The sequence below is a fragment of the Rattus rattus genome, chromosome 8 (assembly GCF_011064425.1).
Source record: "Rattus rattus isolate New Zealand chromosome 8, Rrattus_CSIRO_v1, whole genome shotgun sequence".
Classification (NCBI taxonomy): domain Eukaryota; kingdom Metazoa; phylum Chordata; class Mammalia; order Rodentia; family Muridae; genus Rattus; species Rattus rattus.
In genome coordinates, this window is record NC_046161.1 from 114,560,146 (window position 1) to 114,579,775 (window position 19,630).

The following is a 19,630-nucleotide window of genomic DNA, read 5'->3' on the forward strand; positions in this document are numbered from 1 at the left end:
CACTTGTTTAGTGCGTGTGAGTATGAGTGTGTGTGTGTGCACACACAGAGGTCAGAAGATGGCTCGTGATCCAGTCAACACTGCTCCTTTTCTACTTATTGTATGCATTTTTCTCTTATTAAAAGAGTCATTTTTTCTGACATTAATTATTTTCAAGGGATATGCACATTACAGTAGGTCTAATTTATACAGTTGTGGCAAAGAAGGTATTACAATGCCTACTTCTCTTTCTTATAGTCCTTTCAGCTTGGCACTGGCAGACTTCTGGATGCCTGTGGATCTGTACATCGGAGGGAAAGAGCATGCTGTCATGCACTTGTTCTATGCACGATTCTTTAGTCATTTTTGCCATCGTCAGAAGATGGTGAAGCACAGGTGAGCATCTGTAGTGCTTCACAAAACAGTTCTGTTCACAAGCAGTGACTGGAAACAGGTATCTGTTGGGAATCAAGATAATATGTGTATACCAAAAAAAAAAATCTGTTTTTCATATATACTGTAGAGGCCATTGTAGGTCTTTACAATTTGAGGTCCGTTTACACAAACCTTTTAGTTAATCATTTGGTGAGGAATGTTTTGGGCTTGTGTAGAATCCAGCTTTCAGTGCATCCGTCTGTTAAGTAATTTGAGGCTTTTACTTTTGAGGGAAAGAGGAGGGTTGTGATGTTATGCAGGTCCTGAAGCATCTCACACATTTGTCATGCTGGGTAAACTGTACCTCTAAGCTTGGCTGAATTCTTCTCTAAAATGTCACTCTGCCACTTGTGTATCACAACGGAAGACAGCTTTGTAAACCCATTGACAGTTCTCCTGCTGGCCTATAATGTGTTCCTCACAGCATCCAAAAGATGTAAGAAAGGGCGGTGTACCTCTGTAATCCTAACACTCAGGAGGCAGAGACACGAGGAGGGTTGCAAACTTGAGGCTAGGCTTGGCTGCATTGTGAGCTTTAGGCCATATGAAGAGACTGTCTCAAGGATATAGTGCATGCTTTTCCCCATGAAATACATGTTTAATGTATTATATTTGGGAGTCTGAGGCAAGAAGATCATGGTTTGAAGCCAGCCTGGGCTACAGAGAAAGACCCTGTAACTGGTGTTTGCTACTTTGTGGGTTCTTCTTTTCTCCACCCTTTCAACCCCAAACACTAGGGAAGAAAAAAAAAAAAAAAAAAAAAAGGATAGAGAGGAGAGGAAGGAGATCCCCGAATAAAGTAAGTCAGGGGTCAGAAAGGGGGTGACTTTACACTGCTTCCTGCTGACTAGGGGCGTCGAGTTCCTTGGGGAAAGTTTGAGTTCCCCATCAGGATATCTGATTTCTTCCTATTGTTGTTTCTTCGTGGCACACAACTCCTTAACAAACCAGGACCAACAGCAACCAGGACCACCCACCCCACCTCTCAGGGCCCCAGCCTTCTATACCCTCTGAAAAGTCCCCAGAATTCCAAATGTCACAAAGTCACAGAAACCATCTGCAGCTGCAAAATCATGTCCCTCCCAGAGCATGAGGTAAATCATAGTCAGATGCTTCAAAACAGCCCCACACCTGGGATTAAAACAAAAACGTTCTTATACTACCTTATATAGTATTGCTTTGTTTTTTAAAGAAACTAAAATTAACCACCAAATTGTCACTATAAGACCCTGTCTCTACGAACCAAAAAATAAAAAGTAAATGAACATTCAGTATGGGAAGTAGAACGATACCTTACTCATACCTTGGTGCTCACAGGATGCCCCCTGCCAGTCACATCATCCTCTTTCCACCATTGTGGGGAGGGGCTTGTGTGTCACAGCATGCATGTGGCAGTCAGAGGACATCCCATTGTGCAGCCTGGAGTTCCCGTTGCAGAACTTGCCTTATACAGCCACAGCAGCACAGAGACTCTTCACCTTTGAAGATTTCTGTGCTAATTGTTTTCATTGTATGCATTACCAAATATTTCCTTATTCTTGGCTTATCTCTTATTTATTGCATGTTTTGATGAACAGAAATCCTTAGTCTAATATAGTAAAACTTAATACTGGGGTGGAAGATGGGGTTCCGTGGCCTGGTATGTACTAAACCCTGGATCCAGTCCCCAACACACACACACATACACACACACACACACACACACACACACACACACACACACACACACACACACACACTCTAAAATAAAATAAAATAACCTTCCCCTCCATGGCTATTGCTTTTCATGTCTTTGCTCCATCATGAACATCTCAGCTCTCCCTACTGTTCTGTGGTGTCCTCACCATGAATCAATGCATTACATCCACCAGGACCTGCTGGTGGGATCTCTACTCCATACACTGATGGCTTGTGCTCTGTTGTGCTGGTTTGGTATTTATAGCCTTTGTTATTTTAATATACAAATCTCAGTGTCCTCTTCCTCTTTGCCCTTTTCATTCCAGGGAATCTTTCTCTGATCACACCTTTGTTTTCTTTATCAGCTTTTAGATTCACCCTGTCAATTCCAGAGCACACGATGGGCGTGTTTCTTTGGTATTGCACTGGAACCAATTGGCTACTGCCCTTCCTCATCTTCCACCCTCTCATCTTAACATCTCAAATAATCTTTTTGTCTGGAATAAATCCTTCAGTGTGACTTTTTGTTTTCTTTATTGATGGTCCATGTATTTGTTCTTTTCTCTAAAAGTAATTTTATTTCAGCATCATATTTTCAAACATCTTTTTATTTTTGTTTGTTTTTTGAGATAGGGTTTCTCTGTATAACTGTCCTAGCTGTCCTGGAACTCATTCTGCAGACCAAGCTGGCCTTAAACTCACAGAGCTCTGTTTGTCTCTGCTTCCTGAGTGCTGGGATTAAAGGTGCCGCCCCCGGCCCCCCCCCCCGCCCCGCTCCGCCATCTGGTTATTTCCTGGAACCCCACTACTTGGAGGGCAAAGGTAATAGGATTGGCCCTGTCTCAACCAAAAACTATATGTCTATAACTCTCAGATTTTCCATAAAGCAGACAGGAATTTAACTTCGTTAGAATGGAGGTGCTGGGCGCTCCACCCTGCCAGCTCTGGTTAGAGCTCACTGTGTGAAGTACATGCTGGGTGTGACTGAGTGCTGAAACCGGCCGTCTGCCTCTTACCCCAGAGACCTCGAAATGTGAGAACAACAGATCTGCATCAGGACACTAAACGCTGACATCCCTGAGCCCATCAGATAGTTAGTTAGCATGCTTATGGTCTAGGCCGTGCTCCTCAGTTCATTGTACAGTTCTGTGTCTGTGAGAACAGAGCTGCTGGTTGTGGGTTGTATGTCCTGTTACTGTCATGGCCACATGGAAATCTAGTTTATGCGTTTTCTTTTTTCTACACTCACTATCTGGCCCAGGCCAGCCTAGAACTCTTGTTCTTCCTCCCTCAGTGTTGGGATTATTTATAGAGTGCACCACCACAGTCAGCCATGGATTATGTATGGTTTGTATCACCACACCTAGCCATGGGATTATTTATAGAGTGCACCACCACAGTCAGCCATGGATTATGTATGGTTTGTATCACCACACCTAGCCATGGGATTATTTATAGAGTGCACCACCACAGTCAGCCATGGATTATGTATGGTTTGTATCACCACACCTAGCCATGGGATTGTTTATAGAGTGCACCACCCAGCCAGACTTTTGCAGTGATCACATAATAATTTTAAAAAGCAGCCATTTATAGAATGTAGTCTGCAAAAAGGAGACCCAGGGAGGCTCCTGGTAATTTTGGGTGAGGGCAGGCCTCAACTTGGTTTCTTTCTGGTTCTACATCAGCAGCCACCTGGTGCAGTCAGGGGAATGGGCAGCTGTCTGTCCAGGCTGTCAGTATTCATAGAAATTACACCTAAGTAACCTGTCAATCTATGCTGAGAATGTCCTGAGCTTGCTTCCTCTCTTCCTTCTTTCCATCCTTTAAACGTTGGACAGAGGAGGAGCCTGGACTTAACCAGTAACGGTGAGGACTCCAGCACTTGTCTTCCTGCTCACACAGGTCATGCTTCAGTGTCAATGAAAATAACCTGCCTCCAGGGGTGCAATTGAAGGGGTCAGGAGGACCAGGGCCTCACAGGCAGAGAGGCCCAACATGGCGCCTCCCCACCCTCCTTCTCTTAGAAGATACCTCTGCTATGCAGGAGTCTTTCATTCTCTTGGCTAACGTAGACCATATCTGCCTTTCCAGGAGAGCCAGCCACATTGGCTCAAAGAAGTCTGCAGAAGTGAAGGGCTGCTGAGGCTCAGGGGAGCCATAGCCAGGCCACTGGAACTCATGCCATTTTAAAATCGTTTTATTCATGTGGGTGTTTTGCCTGCATGTATGTCTGTTCACCACATATGTAGTGTCAGACCAGAAAGGGGCATTGGATCCCTGGAACTGGAGCAAAAGACGTAAGATGCCTTATAGGTGCTGGGAATCAACTGGGACAACTAGTGCTCTTAATTACTGAGCCATCTCTCCAGCTCCTGCCCCTTCCCCATGCCAAGTTTTATCATCCCTATGCTAAATCACCTGTCTGAGACAGTGCCTGCTGGGCTGTAACTGGGAGAATCTGGAGTCTAGATGGACTTCAGAGATCTAGTAGCATAAATTTCAGAAATTGAGACACATTCATTATCAGAGTCTTGGTCTTGGTACAATGCTGTCCTACAGACACCTGCCAATTATGGAGAAAAGGCCACTGTGGACACCCTGGGGCCCTCACTCAGAAGCTCTTTGTAGTAATTTTGAAATAGAAAAGTAAATAATTCAGGTAGTAGTCTAACTAGCGAGATGGCAGTGGAGACAGTGCCTGGAGATGAGGGCCACACTAGGTGCTGTTTGCACGCCTGTGTTTACACAGGTGTCTGTGTCATGAAGATTCACCAACTTGTGCCTACCCTAGAACTAGTGTACTTTTCAGTGTGAGTGCTAATTGTCATTTGACAATTTGCTTTAAACGCAGGAAGGATAAAGGAGGGGGAAATAGAGACAGTGAGAGGGAGGGGAAGAGAGAGAGAGAGGAAGAAAAGAGAGGGAGAGAGAGGAGGAGGGGAGAGGGAAAGGAAGGAGAAAAGAAGAGAAAGGAATGGGGAAAGACGGGAGGGGGAGAAAGACAGAGAGAGGGAGGAAGAGAGAGAGAGGGAGTGGAAGAGAGTGAGATTTAAAAGCCAAGGTACAGTTAGGTAGATACAAAAGCCAGGGTCAGGGTCTGGCTGGCAAGTTGCAGTTCTACACATCCCCAGAAGGTGGCAGTGCTGGGTCACTTGATTATATAAAAAACAAAACCAAACAAAACCTCAATGATAATAAATAACAGGATTCCAACTCCCTATCTTTAAGTCTTTTTTATTTCTTTCAGAAAAGGTCATGTATATCCTAGGCTGGCCTCAAACTCAGGATCATCCTGTCTCAGCTTTCTGAGTAGCTGAGGTACCGGTAGGCAGCCATATGCCCGGGAACTGAGTCTTAATGCTGCTGATTTAACTTGCTCTAGACATGTTTTTAATACTGAGCATAAATCCAGGGCCTTGTGTGTGGTAAGCATGCATTGTACCACGGAGCCACACTTCCACTTCCCTGAGTTCCTCTTAAGTGTGACTGTGCCCAGTGTGAGAAAGGAGATAAGCATGCACCTGGGTGTACCCAGATGAGCCTGTGGCATGCACCTGGGTGTACCCAGATGAGCCTGTGGCATGCACCTGGGTGTACCCAGATGAGCCTGTGGCATGCACCTGGGTGTACCCAGATGAGCCTGTGGCATGTACCTGGGTGTACCCAGATGAGCCTGTGGCATGCACCTGGGTGTACCCAGATGAGCCTGTGGCATGCACCTGGGTGTACTCAGATGAGCCTGTGGCATGCACCTGGGTGTACCCAGATGGAGCCTGTGGCTTGCACCTGGGTGTACCCAGATGAGCCTGTGGCATGCACCTGGGTGTACCCAGATGAGCCTGTGGCATGCACCTGGGTGTACCCAGATGAGCCTGTGGCATGCACCTGGGTGTACCCAGATGAGCCTGTGGAGCTCACTGGCGGTGCCTTGCTGTTGAGCTACAATGCTCCTACTCTGCAGTGTGTTCCTTAATTTGCTGTTCATCTTAGATGTATCTGCATCCAGAGCTGCCTTCACCTGCTCAGCAAAAAGTGGCTGTGCTGGTTGGTCCTTGTCCACTTGACACTTTGGTGCACATAGAGGAATCCCTTCTATCTTGACACAGTAGCATGCTCATTTGATCCTGTAACATCAACAAATGCGTCTATGCACTGAGTGGGGCCCCACAAACATGACACTCAGCATTTCCTTTTGAATGTTAACTGCACTTGATTTTTTCCACCTTTGTAAATGTGCCCCATCTCTCACCATTGCTTCTTTTTTTTTTTAAAGATTTATTTACTTATTTTACTTTATTTACTTGTTTTAGGGCTTTGTACTAAAACAAGTAAATATCTGTATACCAGAAGACAGCATCAATTGAACTCGGGACCTCTGAAAAGCAGCCACTGTTCTTAACTACTGACCAGCCCCTCACCATTGCTTCCATATACTCCTATGCAAGCACTGGGTGTGTGCACACACACATACATGCTCACTAAAAGACCTTTAGAACAGGATGATGGGCTACATCTCAGGCAGAACATGTACTTAGCACCTGGACCCTGAGGAGATTATGGTGCAGTATGGGACTGACACACACAAGGGTCAGGAATCTTGTTTCTGGCTCTCATCTCTCACAATCTCTGTCTGCCCTCTTGAATCTACTAGAAAATGTCCTTCTCCTTGTTACTACCCACCCGTAGCTGTTGGACAAGGACCACTTGGGCCCCTACTCACCTAAATTGGATGACCTTGAATATGAAATAAGGACCTTATAGGATCAACCTGCAAGACTAACCTGGTCTATAGCTTGTTGGGCCTGTTTAGGTTTCTGGATTTCTGATTCCCCGAGCAGAGTTTCCCCAATGCCTGCTCACCCTTACCCCCCAACCCCATGTCAGTGAACTTGCACCCCAGAGCTGGAGTGTTGGAAGGTCTGCATGGCAGTGCAAACGAGTGAGCCTCTAGTTGTCCAGAGCAACATGAAAACTTGCATAGGGTGGTGCTGAAATGCATCCAAATAGAATCGGGCAGATTCTTAGAAAATAAAATAAAATAGGGTAAAGAAATTGAGTGTTTCTTAAGAATAAACCACTGTGGTGACTGTGGTGGCATATGCCTTTAATCTCAGCACCCAGGGGACAGAGGTACGCAGATCTGAGTTTAGTCTACATAGAGTTCAGGTCCAGCCAGGGCTGCAGAGTGGGCCCTTGTCAGAGGACTTGGGGGAGGCGTATGTGGGCACAGGACTGGAACATGGATGGCTCGGCAGTTACGATCACTGGCTGCTCTTCTGGGGGACTCACCATGTCTGCCTGGCCTGCTGCTGTGCTTCCCAACTACGACGGTCATGAACTCTAGCCCTCTGCACTCATGACCTCCAAGTCAGATACTTCTGTTTGTAAGTCGCCTTGGTCAGGTTGTTTTGTCATGGTGTCTCAGGGTTTTATTGCTGTGAAGAGGCACCATGACCAAGACAACTCTTACACGTGAAACATTTCATTGGGGCTGGCTTGCGGGTTCAGTTCAGTCCATGATCAGCAGGACAGGAAGTAGGTGTGGCAGTGTGCAGGCAGACGTGGTGCTGGAGTAGCTGAGAGTTCTGCATCTTGATGTGAGAAGTCCACACTGGGTAGAGCTTGAGCAAATATAAGACTTCAAAGCCCCACCGCATGGTATTATCCTTCCTCCAACAAGGCTACACCTAGTGCCACTCCCTATGGACCAAGCATTTAAACACTGAGCCTATGGAGGCCAAACCACCACAAGTAACTAACACACACCAGCCGTTGGTAGCTGCCTCCTTAGAGTGTAATGGGTCAGGAAGGACAGGTAGATAATACTTAGATTTTAGTAGAAATGACCCGTTCCTGTCCAACTCATCAGATCTAAAACTTGAAGACAGTCTGAGGGGTACTATGTTAAGGGGAATAGTAAGCACCCTTCACAAAGACAGACAGACAGCCTTCAGTCCTCCCTCTAGGCCCTGCTGCGCTGAGCCTGATGTGTAGCTGACCTGGCTCTATTTGCATCAGTCACTTGATCCCATCTTCCCATTCATAGCTTAGCAAGCTTTTTTTGCTCCCATGTTATAGGTTGGCAAACTGGACTCCCACAGCAAGTAAGTGGCTTTCGTGGCTCATGGGTAGAAGTAGGTGAGAGCCAGGGCTTCCTGATCTGAGGCCTGTGCTCTTTCACTTCTCTTCAGCACAGAGTAGATCTGTACTTAAACCTGGCTGCTGCTCTGACTCAATGACACTAATCGTATCCAAGGAGCACTAATCGTATCCAAGGAGCCTACTCTAAGGTGTGGTCAGTAGTGATGCTCTGGATACCTTGTGTCCTGGCTGCTCCACCCACCCTGCCACCATTTTTTTTCTGTGATCTTTCCTCAGGGAGCCTTTCCATAAACTACTGGCTCAAGGCCTCATTAAGGGACAGACATTTCACCTTCCGTCTGGGCAGTGTCTGAAGAGGGAAGACATAGATTTCACAGGTAAGGAGGGCCCCACCTGGCTGGGAAAGGTAAGAGCCAAGGCCAGGTCCAGAAGCTCTTAAGAAGCCAGCATCTGCTATTGGACCCCAGCTGGTTGTTGAATCTAGGACAGATCTGGTCAGGCCTCTGCGGGCTGCTCCTGGGACTGGGTATATAACTTCGTACCCAGCCCCATCCTGTGTAATATAGTATTTCCTTGGACACCTCCGCCTTGTCCAGCTTTATCTGATAGCCCGTTGCTGGAGAGGGCCTCAGACTCAGAGCACGGAGTCTTCTAGGATCTTTTCCCTCAGGCCTCCATGCAAAGTTCAAAGTATGGAATTTCTACCCTGCCCACTTCCCACACCTCCCCTGTCAAGACCCATTGGGAATCATGTATTGTTCCTGAGTACTCTTTTGGCATCTAGGTCCTACTCCTGTTTGTGCAAAAACGAAAGAGAGGTTAGAGGTGACGTGGGAGAAGATGAGCAAGTCCAAACACAATGGCGTGGACCCTGAGGAGATTGTGGCCCAGTATGGAATTGACACAATCCGGCTCTACATCCTCTTTGCAGCCCCTCCTGAGAAGGACATCTTGTGGGATGTGAAGAGTGAGTCTGCCTGCTTCCTTTACTGGCTGCCTGGGCTCTGGAGGAACTGGGGAAGGAAGTGTTTCTTGCTGGAAACAGAAATGGAGAATTCTATAAGTAATCTTGTCTAGGCTTCTGTCCGTCTCCAAGGCACTAGCTCTCCACTGTTCAGGGGCCTTGGTCCCTGTGGTGGGCATGAAGGGGGTTCCCACTGCCTGTGCACATTTCCAGTCCTCGTGGGTCCCAGATGTCCACACCATTGCAGACTCTGTGCTGATTATAATGGATACTGGGACACGTGCAGCCTGTCAGCCACTCTGGCTACTTCAGGGATGAGATTTGTTTCTCCAAAGCTTTGGTTTTGCCCTTGTGATCTGCCTGGATGTGGATTTGGGAAGCGAAAGCCAGTGGCTGTGGGAGGAGTCCGTTCTATCTGAGGATTGGCTGGCTTCTCACTATGTCTTATGGTGGTGGATCTGGACAGTTATGGCAGACGAAAGCCCTAGCAAACTGCCTCTAAGTAACAGGCAGGACATGCAGAACTGGGTAGGCACTCGCTCAGCTTTCTCTTTTGTACGCGGGCAAGCCTCCAGCTGTCCCTGCTGTGTCCCCACTCTCGAGAATATCCAGCCCAGTAGCCACAGGGTTCAGGCATCCGCACCCATACTTACTTGGTCAGCTGTGTGGCCCAGAACCACCAGCTGGTCTGTTCTGCTTCCCCAGGTCAGAACAGTGGTTAGACTTGGTGAACACGTCTGGAATACATAGCAGACACACTTGACAAGGAGAGGGGTAGTTAGCTGACCTCACACTGTGTCGCAGGGCTATTCCTCAGCATGCTGTGCAGCTCACCTGTCCTCATGAAATCCCAGCTTCACTAGTAGTGGCAACTGTGTTAAGCCTCCTGTTGGCCCCAGTGCGTATCTGTCACCACAAGTTTGCTGACCCAGAAGGCAGTGTGCTACTTTTGAGCAGCCCTGCTGCCATTGCTCAGGTCATCAGGGATCCTGAAAGGAGTTGTGACTGACTCTGGGAGGACTCATTCCCTTCTTACCAGCTCTCTTTCTTTGTCTTCTCGAATGCAGCCGATGCACTTCCTGGAGTGCTAAGATGGCAACAGCGGTTGTGGTCCCTGACAACAAGATTCATTGAGGCAAGGACTTCCGGGACAGCCCCCCAGCCTCAGCTGCTGAACAACAAGGAGAAAGCCAAGGCCCGAAGCCTCTGGGAGTACAAAAACGCAGTCATAACTCAGGTCAGAGCCCATGGACTGGGCCGTGTGTCACTGCTTACTGAGGGAGCCTTTGCCCAGTGGTCGGTGAAGCCTTCAGGCTGGAGTGCCACAAGAGTCTTCTTTGTGAGGTGGCATTGTCGCCTTAATGGCCCTCATTACTTTGGTTCTTTACACAGACTTCCTGATGGAAAGAGATATTCTCAAATGGTGGCTGTCCCTCCTACCTGTCACCTTCTTCCACTAGACCTCAGGACTTGACCTGCAGGTTGATCCGATCTAGTATCTCTGATGAGACATAGCACATTGTATTGATTGACAGGGATGCACAGTTGACAGCAACAGACGGCCATAAAACACCTCGTTTCATAGATGAGGTTGAGACTCACACAGGTCCGAGGCCTTGCTTAAAGTGCGACAGCTAATGAGGGATGAGCACAGATGAGACCGAGCACCCTGTGCCCCTCAGCTTTTCCACTTGGTTTCGTTGGCACGAGTGGCCATTGGACTTGTTCTAGGTCAGTTTCTACAGATATGAGGTTATTCTCAATGGGTTTCTGATAACCAAATTCTTCTTAGGCCGATTTGTTTTTCACTTGCTAATTTGGGTCTGGGTGTCGACTGGTGGTGTTTTGAGTGTGCCAGTGCCTGGGGGAAGCTGTGCTGATTCAAGTCTGTGGAGGCCTCCAGGGCCCTTCCTACCTGGGCTGTAGCTCAGGTGACAGTGATGACATAGCAGGGCTTGTTTGTTTGTTTGTTTTTGGTTTTGGTTTTTGTGACCCATGGCTCTAGGTCTAGCCTGCTCTAATGGCATTTCTTCAGCTTTATTTCCATCCTTCCCTAGAGGGAGTCACCAGTGTGACCTGGGGATCTGAGTGCTGCCAAGTGGTTGCTCTCATACCACGCTGTATCTCTCTTGAACATAGGTCAGATAATTGATGCTGTTTCAACAGCGGTGAGCTCTTGACATCTTAAAGATGCAGTGGTGGGGAGTGAGCCCCAATCCCCACTCCGGCTATGGAGAGCACGCCCTGATCTGTATCACCTGCCCCTCAGGTTGTTAGCTGCTGATCTGTAGCTCCTGCCTCCTAGTCCAGCAATGAGCACTGGCTTCTTAAGCACATGCTCTGGGAAACAACAGTCAGGCCTGTTATGTGGAAAGAGAGGCAGCCTTAAGTAGTGGAGACAGCACTGACTTTGTTTATTATCACTCTTTTTTTTCTGGAAAGGAGTTTTTGAAGAAAGTGAGTTTTTAAAAAAATCAATTTTTATCAACAGGTGACCACCCATTTCACAGAGGACTTTGCCCTGAATTCCGTAGTTTCTCAGCTGATGGGACTCAGCAGTGCCCTCTCGGTAAGCGGCTGGATCTCATGGGTAGCTGCAGAGAGAGGGTGAAAATGTTGGGAACATTCCTTCCATGGTTACATCCCTGTCATACTACTTCAAGGTTCTAAAGGTTATCTGGGCAGAGCCATTTGCTTTTCCTGAGACAGGGTCCTTCCTGTGCAGCCCAGTCTGGCCTTCAACTTATGATGATCCTCCTGCTTCTGCCTCCTAGCTGCAAGCCTCTCCTAAGAGGCCATGGAGGCCTGAAAGGTTAGACTCCATGTCTGACTGACTAGTTGCAAAGCCACGGCCAGGCTTAGGCCTCTCTGTGTTCTAACCTTCTTCCCCTATGACCTGATTTCCTGAATGTTTCCTTGGCAGCCACAGTGTTTGTATTTGCTTAACCGAGGTGGCGCAGAAGTACCCCCACTGACAGAAAGCTGTTACCTTCAGTACCGCTTTCTTTTTTCTGCACATTACTCCAGTTGTTCTTGACAAGGGAAGAACTTGTCAGTAATTGGTGGACAGAGAGAACCCTTGCCCTGGTATTCCACAGTGGGGAACCTTAGGAGACAGTCTTTGCCTTTTCCCCTAGGCCACAACACATAGGAAGCCTTGCAGAGTGCTTACGAGTTTTACCTTGTTCCCAGAGCAGCTCTTCCTCACTTGCTGAGACTGAGCCCTGCCACTTGTCAGATGGGGTACAAACCCTGTCCTCGCTGGGCAGTTGTGAGCACTGGGTCTGTGTTCTGTGAGAGAAGTCTTTTGAGCCAAGCAAAGAGTAATGACTATTTCTTCCACCTGCTGAGTCTCTGGATTGTACGTCATTCATTGCCTTCTCACCCTGCTTATTTGTACCTCAGTCTCAAATGTTCCCTCTTCTTCCTCTTTAGCAAGCCTCTCAGAGAGTGGTTCTCCACAGCCCTGAGTTTGAGGATGCTCTGTGTGCTCTGCTGGTGATGGCTGCCCCCCTGGCCCCTCATATAACCTCAGAACTCTGGGCAGGTATGTAAAAGTGTCCTTGTCCAACTAGTATTACTAAGTATGTCCAACTAGTACTACTAACTACCGTTTGTCCAAGCCTCTAGTTGATCATTAGTGTGGCTCAGCAAAAGTCTGTCAGAGTACTCTTCATCCCTTAAGGGTTCAGTTTCTCTGTCTCTGTCTCTCCTCTGTCTCTGTCTCTCCCTGTCTCTCCCCTGTCTCTCCTCTGTCTCTCTCTCTCTCTGTCTCTCTCTCTCTCTCTCTCTCTCTCTGTGTGTGTGTGTGTGTGTGTGTGTGTATTAACAGGGTGTTATTAACTACTGTGTAAGTCAGGCTAGCTGCCCCAAGAACTACTAGAGATTCTCCCTGTCTCCACCTTCTGTCTCCCCATAGCAGCACTCGTGGACTACAGATGCTTAGGTTACTGGGTCCAACTTTTACGTGGGTTCTGAGCATCCAAACTCAGATCATCAAGCTTGCTCAACAAGCACTTTTACCCACTCACCCCTAGCCTGTCTTCATTGTCGTCTCATAAGCTCATTCAGATTTTGTCTGTTTTGGTATCCAACGCACTTCTAAATGTTCATCCAGAGTCTCCATCCCACCAGGCCCTCTGATGAGTTCTGTTTGTTTGTTTGTTGTTAGTTTATGGTGTTGGAAATGTAGTCCAGCTTTGTACATGCTAAGTGTATGCTCTGCCACTGAGCCACTCCCCAGCTTCTGATGGTATATTCATGGAATCTGGATGCTGTTCTTCCAGAAACATTTGAGCAAATTCATTCCTCTGGGAAAGGTCAGCGTTCAGTGCCCCTGCTTCCTGCTCCTTTTCTTGGAATTGCCATGGTCTCTATAAGCAGTGTAAGCACAGACCCAGGGCCTCCTGGCCTACTCAGTGGGATCAGTAGCACGCACAAGGATGGGGAGATGGGGGCAGGGGCAGCTCCAAAATGCCACCAGAAGAGGATTGCCACCCACAGAAACTGACCACCACTCAGCCCTCCAGCATTCACTGTGGGCCACCAAGGCAGCCTGGGACCCAGTCCTCAGGTGGGAGTGGGGAGGCTTGTTTATGTCTTCTGCAGGAAGGTCAGCTCCCCAGAGGTGGGGATGAAAGGGTGCAGCTGGCCCTGCATGCTGGCCTTGCATGCTGGCCAGGCCTGTGTCTCTCACCTCCTGCATTCAGACCAATCCCATTTGTTGGCCTCTCACTTTGGCTGTGTCTTTGTATTTGCCATACACATGTTGGTTATTTTCACTTAGAAGAGCAAAGTGGCAAAACCTGCACATATGCAGGGTACTAAGCTCCACCCTTGCAGCCAAGCTGCACCCACCATTCAGGGAAAGCCTGGCTAGGGACCATCCCTATAAATATGCATCCTGATTACTTCAGGAAGTCTGGACTTCCTTGTTTTTCTCAGTGGAAATTATAACAGCTTCTGTCCAGAACATTTTTATTCAAGATCCTTTCATCTCCTAGGCATCCTGTATGACTTCCATACGGATGTTTTGGAAACCTTCCCAATACATCTGGGTCACAGGACAAGCCCCTACCAGCTCAGCAAATAAAGACACGATTGTCTGTTTTCTGTGACCTCCATTTCACTTTAGAGGAGGAAGAAGCTGGGATCTTTCCTGCATTTACCAGAAGGCTGCTAAGTTCATTGAGAAGTACAATAGCTCGGGCCAGGACCTGCTGTGTGCACCAGGAGGAGGCTAGGACAGCTTGGCACTGGGAGGAGGAGGCCAAGCCAGTACTCCTTGGGCCCTAAGGAGCCTTCACTTCCTTCCTAGTAACTGGCAATACCGATCACCTAGGTATCAGACAGGAAAACTTTAAAAGCTGCAGTGAATGCAGTTGAGTCAAGGCAGAGGCCAGGAGAATAAACTGCACCACCCAGTGTCCTGTCCACTGCTCAGGCTTACCTAAGGTCTATTAGTTTCAGTCTGTGAGAAGAAGGAGAACTTGTGGTGGGTGTAAATGAGCAATTACTAACTCATGGTTCAGTAAGACTGATCCTGTGTTTGTGTACACATGAGTGCACGCTTGTGTGTTTTCGTGTGTGTTTGCAGTCCTGGTGTCAGACCCGGGTAGTGTTCATGCTAACAAACATTGCTCACTGACCTGCATCTCTGGATCTTTTCCTCTGAGTAAAGGAAGCAGCATGTGTTGACGCACATCCTGGCCCAAGTTCTACCTGCTTGCATACCCGTACTTTGAGTATCTGAAGCCAGTGGTCCCAAACCAATCCCAGTATAATAATATTTAAAAGAAAACCCACAAGTCAATGGGGAAAGAAAGCTTTATGCAATAACTGGGTTTGTAAAGTTTACTTTGTGTTTTTGAAGATAATTTTTACATTATAAACAAAGTAAATTACTGGTAAGTTTGAAAGTTATAGAAAAAAAAAATGAAACCTTCCAAAGAAACCAGAAGAAAACTGTTGAACTGATTTCACAGTATACGTAAATATCTTTTCAAACTACAAAGGAGCTGTGAGTGTAGCTCAGTGGTGGAGTTCTTACTTAGCACATGCAAACCCCAAGTTCATTGTAATGCACACATAAGCAGTATACGTAGAAGAATAAATTTCTTATGAAGAACACATAAAGCATTGTTCTTAGAGAAAAGGAAGATCCTGAGGTACATCCCAGTGCTGGGCCTACTTAGCTGGAGGCACTGGGTTCCATTCCTAGCTCCAAAAGGAAGACGCCCCAGCTGTCCAGGGAAGAAGACTGGAAGGGTTAATGCCATACCCCTTCTTGTGACCCACCCTGAGCCAAGAGTCCGTTCATGAGGGGTCTAGTGAGGCAAGATTATGGAGTAGGGTGAGAATGCTAAGTTCCCAGGAGGGCTGAGGACATCCTTCTGTCCAGTGCACTCTGTGTGAAAAGGGCTGGGGACAAGATTTTCAGATCCCAATACTCATGGCAGGAGAAGCTTGTGAGGACAGCCTGTCCTTGGGGCCTGCTCTAAGGAAGGCATTTCCTTCTCCAGCAACAGGGTAGCCCCACGACATGGCAGCCTGCTTGTCCACTCATTCCAGACTCCCATGTCCATCCATCCTCACATCCCTGCATGCTGTTAAAGAAAGACAAGTGATACCTGGGATCACACCAGCTGTGGGAAGAGGTCAGCTCCTCCCTGTACAGAAGCACACCACTTGATCCTCAGGCCCTAAGCAATCTTGATTTCTAACCCATTGATCAGCCATACATACAATCATAAGAGTGTCAAATAGGAGAAAGTTTTAAAATTTATAAGGAATCTCTGATATTGGCACAGGAACCCAATGCAGAAACCTGCGAAACAGAAGCACAAGTACTACTCAGGGTGGCCAGTCCACAGCCTCATGGAAAAAGTTATCCATTCAGGACTTCCCTCGCCTCCTCAGAAGGCTCTAAGCCAAGGGCAGAGCCTTGCACCCTGTTCACGAATTACCCCTGTGTGTTCAGAGTGGCCTGACCTTCTGTGCCTTGGTGTTGCAGGCCTGGCGCTGGTACCAAGCAAGCTCTGTGACCGGTATGCCTGGGATGCTGGTGTGATGCTTCAGGCCTGGCCCACTGTGGACTCACAGTTTCTTCAGAAGCCTGATATGGTTCAGATGGCCGTTCTGGTGAGTGCCACCCACAGGGCCTGACTGTGGTCTACAGACTATTGCTCTCCTACCAGTGACCCATCACCCCAGCCCCCAGCCACCCCTTCCTCCTGACCAAGCCTACAATACAGAGGTTTGGGTTCCCTTCTCTGGGCCTTCAGTATATCCCAGAAACATGAAAGCTTCAACTCTCAGGGCCTGGAAGGACTGGAAAGGGGAAACACCAGCCCAGTCGGCCTTAATGGCTCCAGGGTCTTCCAGCTGCATTTAGGAGCACCTGGGTAGGTTTAGGGGACACACATAGAAGGTAACAGTAAAGAATCCCTCTGTTGTGCTAGAGAAATGGCTTGATGGTTAAGAGCACTGGACGTTCTTCCAGAGGATGTGAGTTTGGTACCTAGCACCCACATGGTGGCTGGCAACCGTCTGTAACTACAGTTCCATGGGCTCTGGTGCCCTCTTCTGGTCTCCACTGGCACCAGGCATGCATATGGTACACAAATATACATGCAGGCAACTACCCACTCACATGAAGTAGTATATATATCAAACATATCTCAGTAAAGCTACATAAAACTTTTTTTGGTAACTGTATCATTTTTGATATATAAGAGTATAATGTAGGGGGGGAAGCCAAAGGTTTTGTTTTTGTTTTGTTTTTATTTTTGTTTTGTTTTGAGACAAGGTTTCTCTATGCTCTGTAGACTCAGCTGGCCTCAAACTCACAGAAATCCTCCTGCCTCTACCTCTTCCTCCTGAGTGTTGAGATTAAAGGCATGCACCACCATGCCCAGCCCAAAGTTCAAATTTTTGTTTTATTTTGTTTTTAGCTTCTGGGGTTGAGCCTAGAGCCCAGTGCATTCTGGTCAAGTAGTGTCCTGTTTAGCTGCATTCCCAGCCCTCTTCTTATTTCTCACTTTAAGACCAGGTCTCGGTAAATTGCCCAAACTGATCTTGAACTTGATCTGTAACCTACATTAGCCCTGAACTGTCCTCTTGCCTCAGCCTCCAAGCTATCTAGAGTTACAGACCTGCGCCACCAGACCCAGCAAGAATTGGGCCTTTTTGTTTTCCCCTTAAACCTTTTTATGTAAACACTAGGTCCCTGTATGTTCCCTCTATGCAGGTTCCGTTTGTTTAATATGAGGGAAATGCTATGGCTCATGTGGCAGACGATGAAGATAGGGATCGGTTTTTTCACCTGATCCTCTGGGTGACAGGTGGACTGGAAGTAGGTCATTTTCATCCCGATGTGATTTTCCTTGTCTTATTCTACAGGAGGCTACACCATTCTTAGTTAAGGAAACAAGCTCAAAGAAATGACTTACTTTACCCATGTCCAGTCCTGACTCGAGGCCAGGCACAGTGCTAGGTTCTAGGGGTACAAATCAAACAAAAGCCTGGCACTGTGGTTTGCCCTGTGGTCTCAGCACTTGAGAATCTGAAGCAGGTGGACCACTGTAAGTGTGATGCTAGCCAGGGCTATATGGTAAGAGTTTGTCTCAACAGAAACAAAGTCCCAGTCAGGCAACAGGGTTCCTATCTTCATGGAGCCTAAAGTCCAGAGAGACAGAAGAGCACAAAAGAAGGGAAAGAATAAACAAGGTGAGCATGTGCTGTGGAAGGTGCCAGCATTACACTCCACCCTGGAGCTGAGAAACAAAACATCTCCTGAGAGCCGTCCGGCCAGCCTGGCTCCAGTGTACCTGTGCCACACCTGTGCCACAGCCACAAAGCCATGCTCAGACAGAATGCTGGACCACAGGAAGCCATGCTCAGACAGACAGAATGCTGAGTTTGAGTCTGAGCCCCTCACCCTACCTCCCTAGGAACTCCCTCACTCTCTGTTCTTTTTCTCCTCAGATCAACAACAAAGCCTGTGGCAAGATCCCTGTGCCCCAGGATGTTGCCCAAGACCAGGACAAAGTCCATGAATTTGTTCTCCAGAGTGAACTAGGCATCAAGCTGCTGCAGGGGAGAAGCATCAGGAAGGCCTTCCTCTCCCCCAGGACGGCCCTCATCAACTTCTTGGTGAAGGAGTGACCGGGGCTTCCTCCTCTGTCCAGGTCAAGGGAAGGAATGTTAGCTGAGACAATGAGACAAACATCAGGGACGTTGGCTTTTGTGCCAGGACCAACTGGAGTCAGCAGGAGGCCTGTGTGCTGCAGTCTAGACCTAGGTGAGAACGGATGTGGGTAAAGATGAATGAGAGGAGAAGATTCATTCAGTTGTCCTGTACCCCTCCACTCCCACTCAGGGCATGAAGCCGCCAGAGATGCTGCCGGGTTGGAGCAAGAAGCGGGCAAGGCTGGCGAGCTCGCCAGGAGCTTCGCACCGCACCATGGTGCTGTCCCAGGTTCTTCCCAGTGGTCGGGTAGACCAGAGGAGCCCCTTAGGCCCAGGACCTGCACAACAGTTGGTTGTTCAACTGTGGAACTGGACGTGGACACAGGTGTCTCTGCAAATTGTCCTGCAGATGTCTCCAGCACCCTTCAACTATGTCACACAGGCCTCGTCCACTCCCGCCGGGTGGTCTGTTCTGAGTTTAATGAATGCTCTGGGACAGGGCTCCACTTTTGAGTCTGAACAGAAGGACTGAATCACAGCCACTGTTTGAACATGCAGAGTGTGCTCTGTGGTGAGTGGAGCATTGTTCTGAGCTGCTGATCCTCACCAGAGCTCCATCACAGCCCAGTGGGGGGCTTGAACCCCAGATGGCGCACATGGGCCCCAGATAGTGACACCACTGTCATTGAGTTGGCCCCTGTAGTGTTACTAACAAAAGCAAGTTCATCAGAGAAGAACAGAGCTGTTGCTTCCTGGGTGTGACACCTCCTGTGTGGGAGACAGCTATATCATAACAGGTGTGGACCAGTAAATTAGGCAGAGCTGACTTTATGTGGGTCATCAGTAAAATGCTATTACAGACATGACCTGAACACGCTCTGTATCTGTAATCTGAGTCACCCAGAAGTGGCTGTAATGTCATCTCATGCCTTCAGATGCCTTTTGATGTCATAAACATATCACTGTGAGTGCAACTTTTATTCTCCTGAAGCGATTGTCTTCTCAGAGGCTTATTGCCTCAGTCTGCTAACCTGGGCCTAGTCTGAAAGCTTCTAGCCTCCATACCATCTAATTTAGGCCTAGAATGTTTTCAGCCTCTGAGACCCTTTCTTGTTCTTTCTGAGCTCTGGCTGGCTGATCCAGCTGTGGTAGCTCAAACTCCTCCACAAGCTGACACTGACTGGTCCAGTCTGACCTGCCTCTCTCTCTCTCTCTCTCTCTCTCTCTCTCTCTCTCTCTCTGTGCATGCGTGCGTGTGTGTGCGTGTGTGTGTGTGTGTGT

The 19,630-nt window shown here is 48.0% G+C and overlaps 1 protein-coding gene across 1 annotated transcript in view; it reads left to right on the forward strand.

Moving 5' to 3' along the window:
- Positions 1–19,323, forward strand: part of Lars2 (leucyl-tRNA synthetase 2, mitochondrial) — a 93,251-nt gene extending 73,928 nt beyond the window's left edge. Inside the window, exons 14-21 of the mRNA XM_032911289.1 lie at positions 238–375; positions 8,473–8,573; positions 8,981–9,163; positions 10,228–10,397; positions 11,652–11,729; positions 12,596–12,707; positions 16,173–16,300; positions 18,146–19,323. Of these exons, the coding sequence (XP_032767180.1) occupies positions 238–375; positions 8,473–8,573; positions 8,981–9,163; positions 10,228–10,397; positions 11,652–11,729; positions 12,596–12,707; positions 16,173–16,300; positions 18,146–18,325 (1,090 nt within the window). The 3' untranslated portion in view covers positions 18,326–19,323. The remainder of the gene's footprint in view (positions 1–237; positions 376–8,472; positions 8,574–8,980; positions 9,164–10,227; positions 10,398–11,651; positions 11,730–12,595; positions 12,708–16,172; positions 16,301–18,145) is intronic.
- The last annotated feature ends 307 nt before the right edge of the window (positions 19,324–19,630 follow it).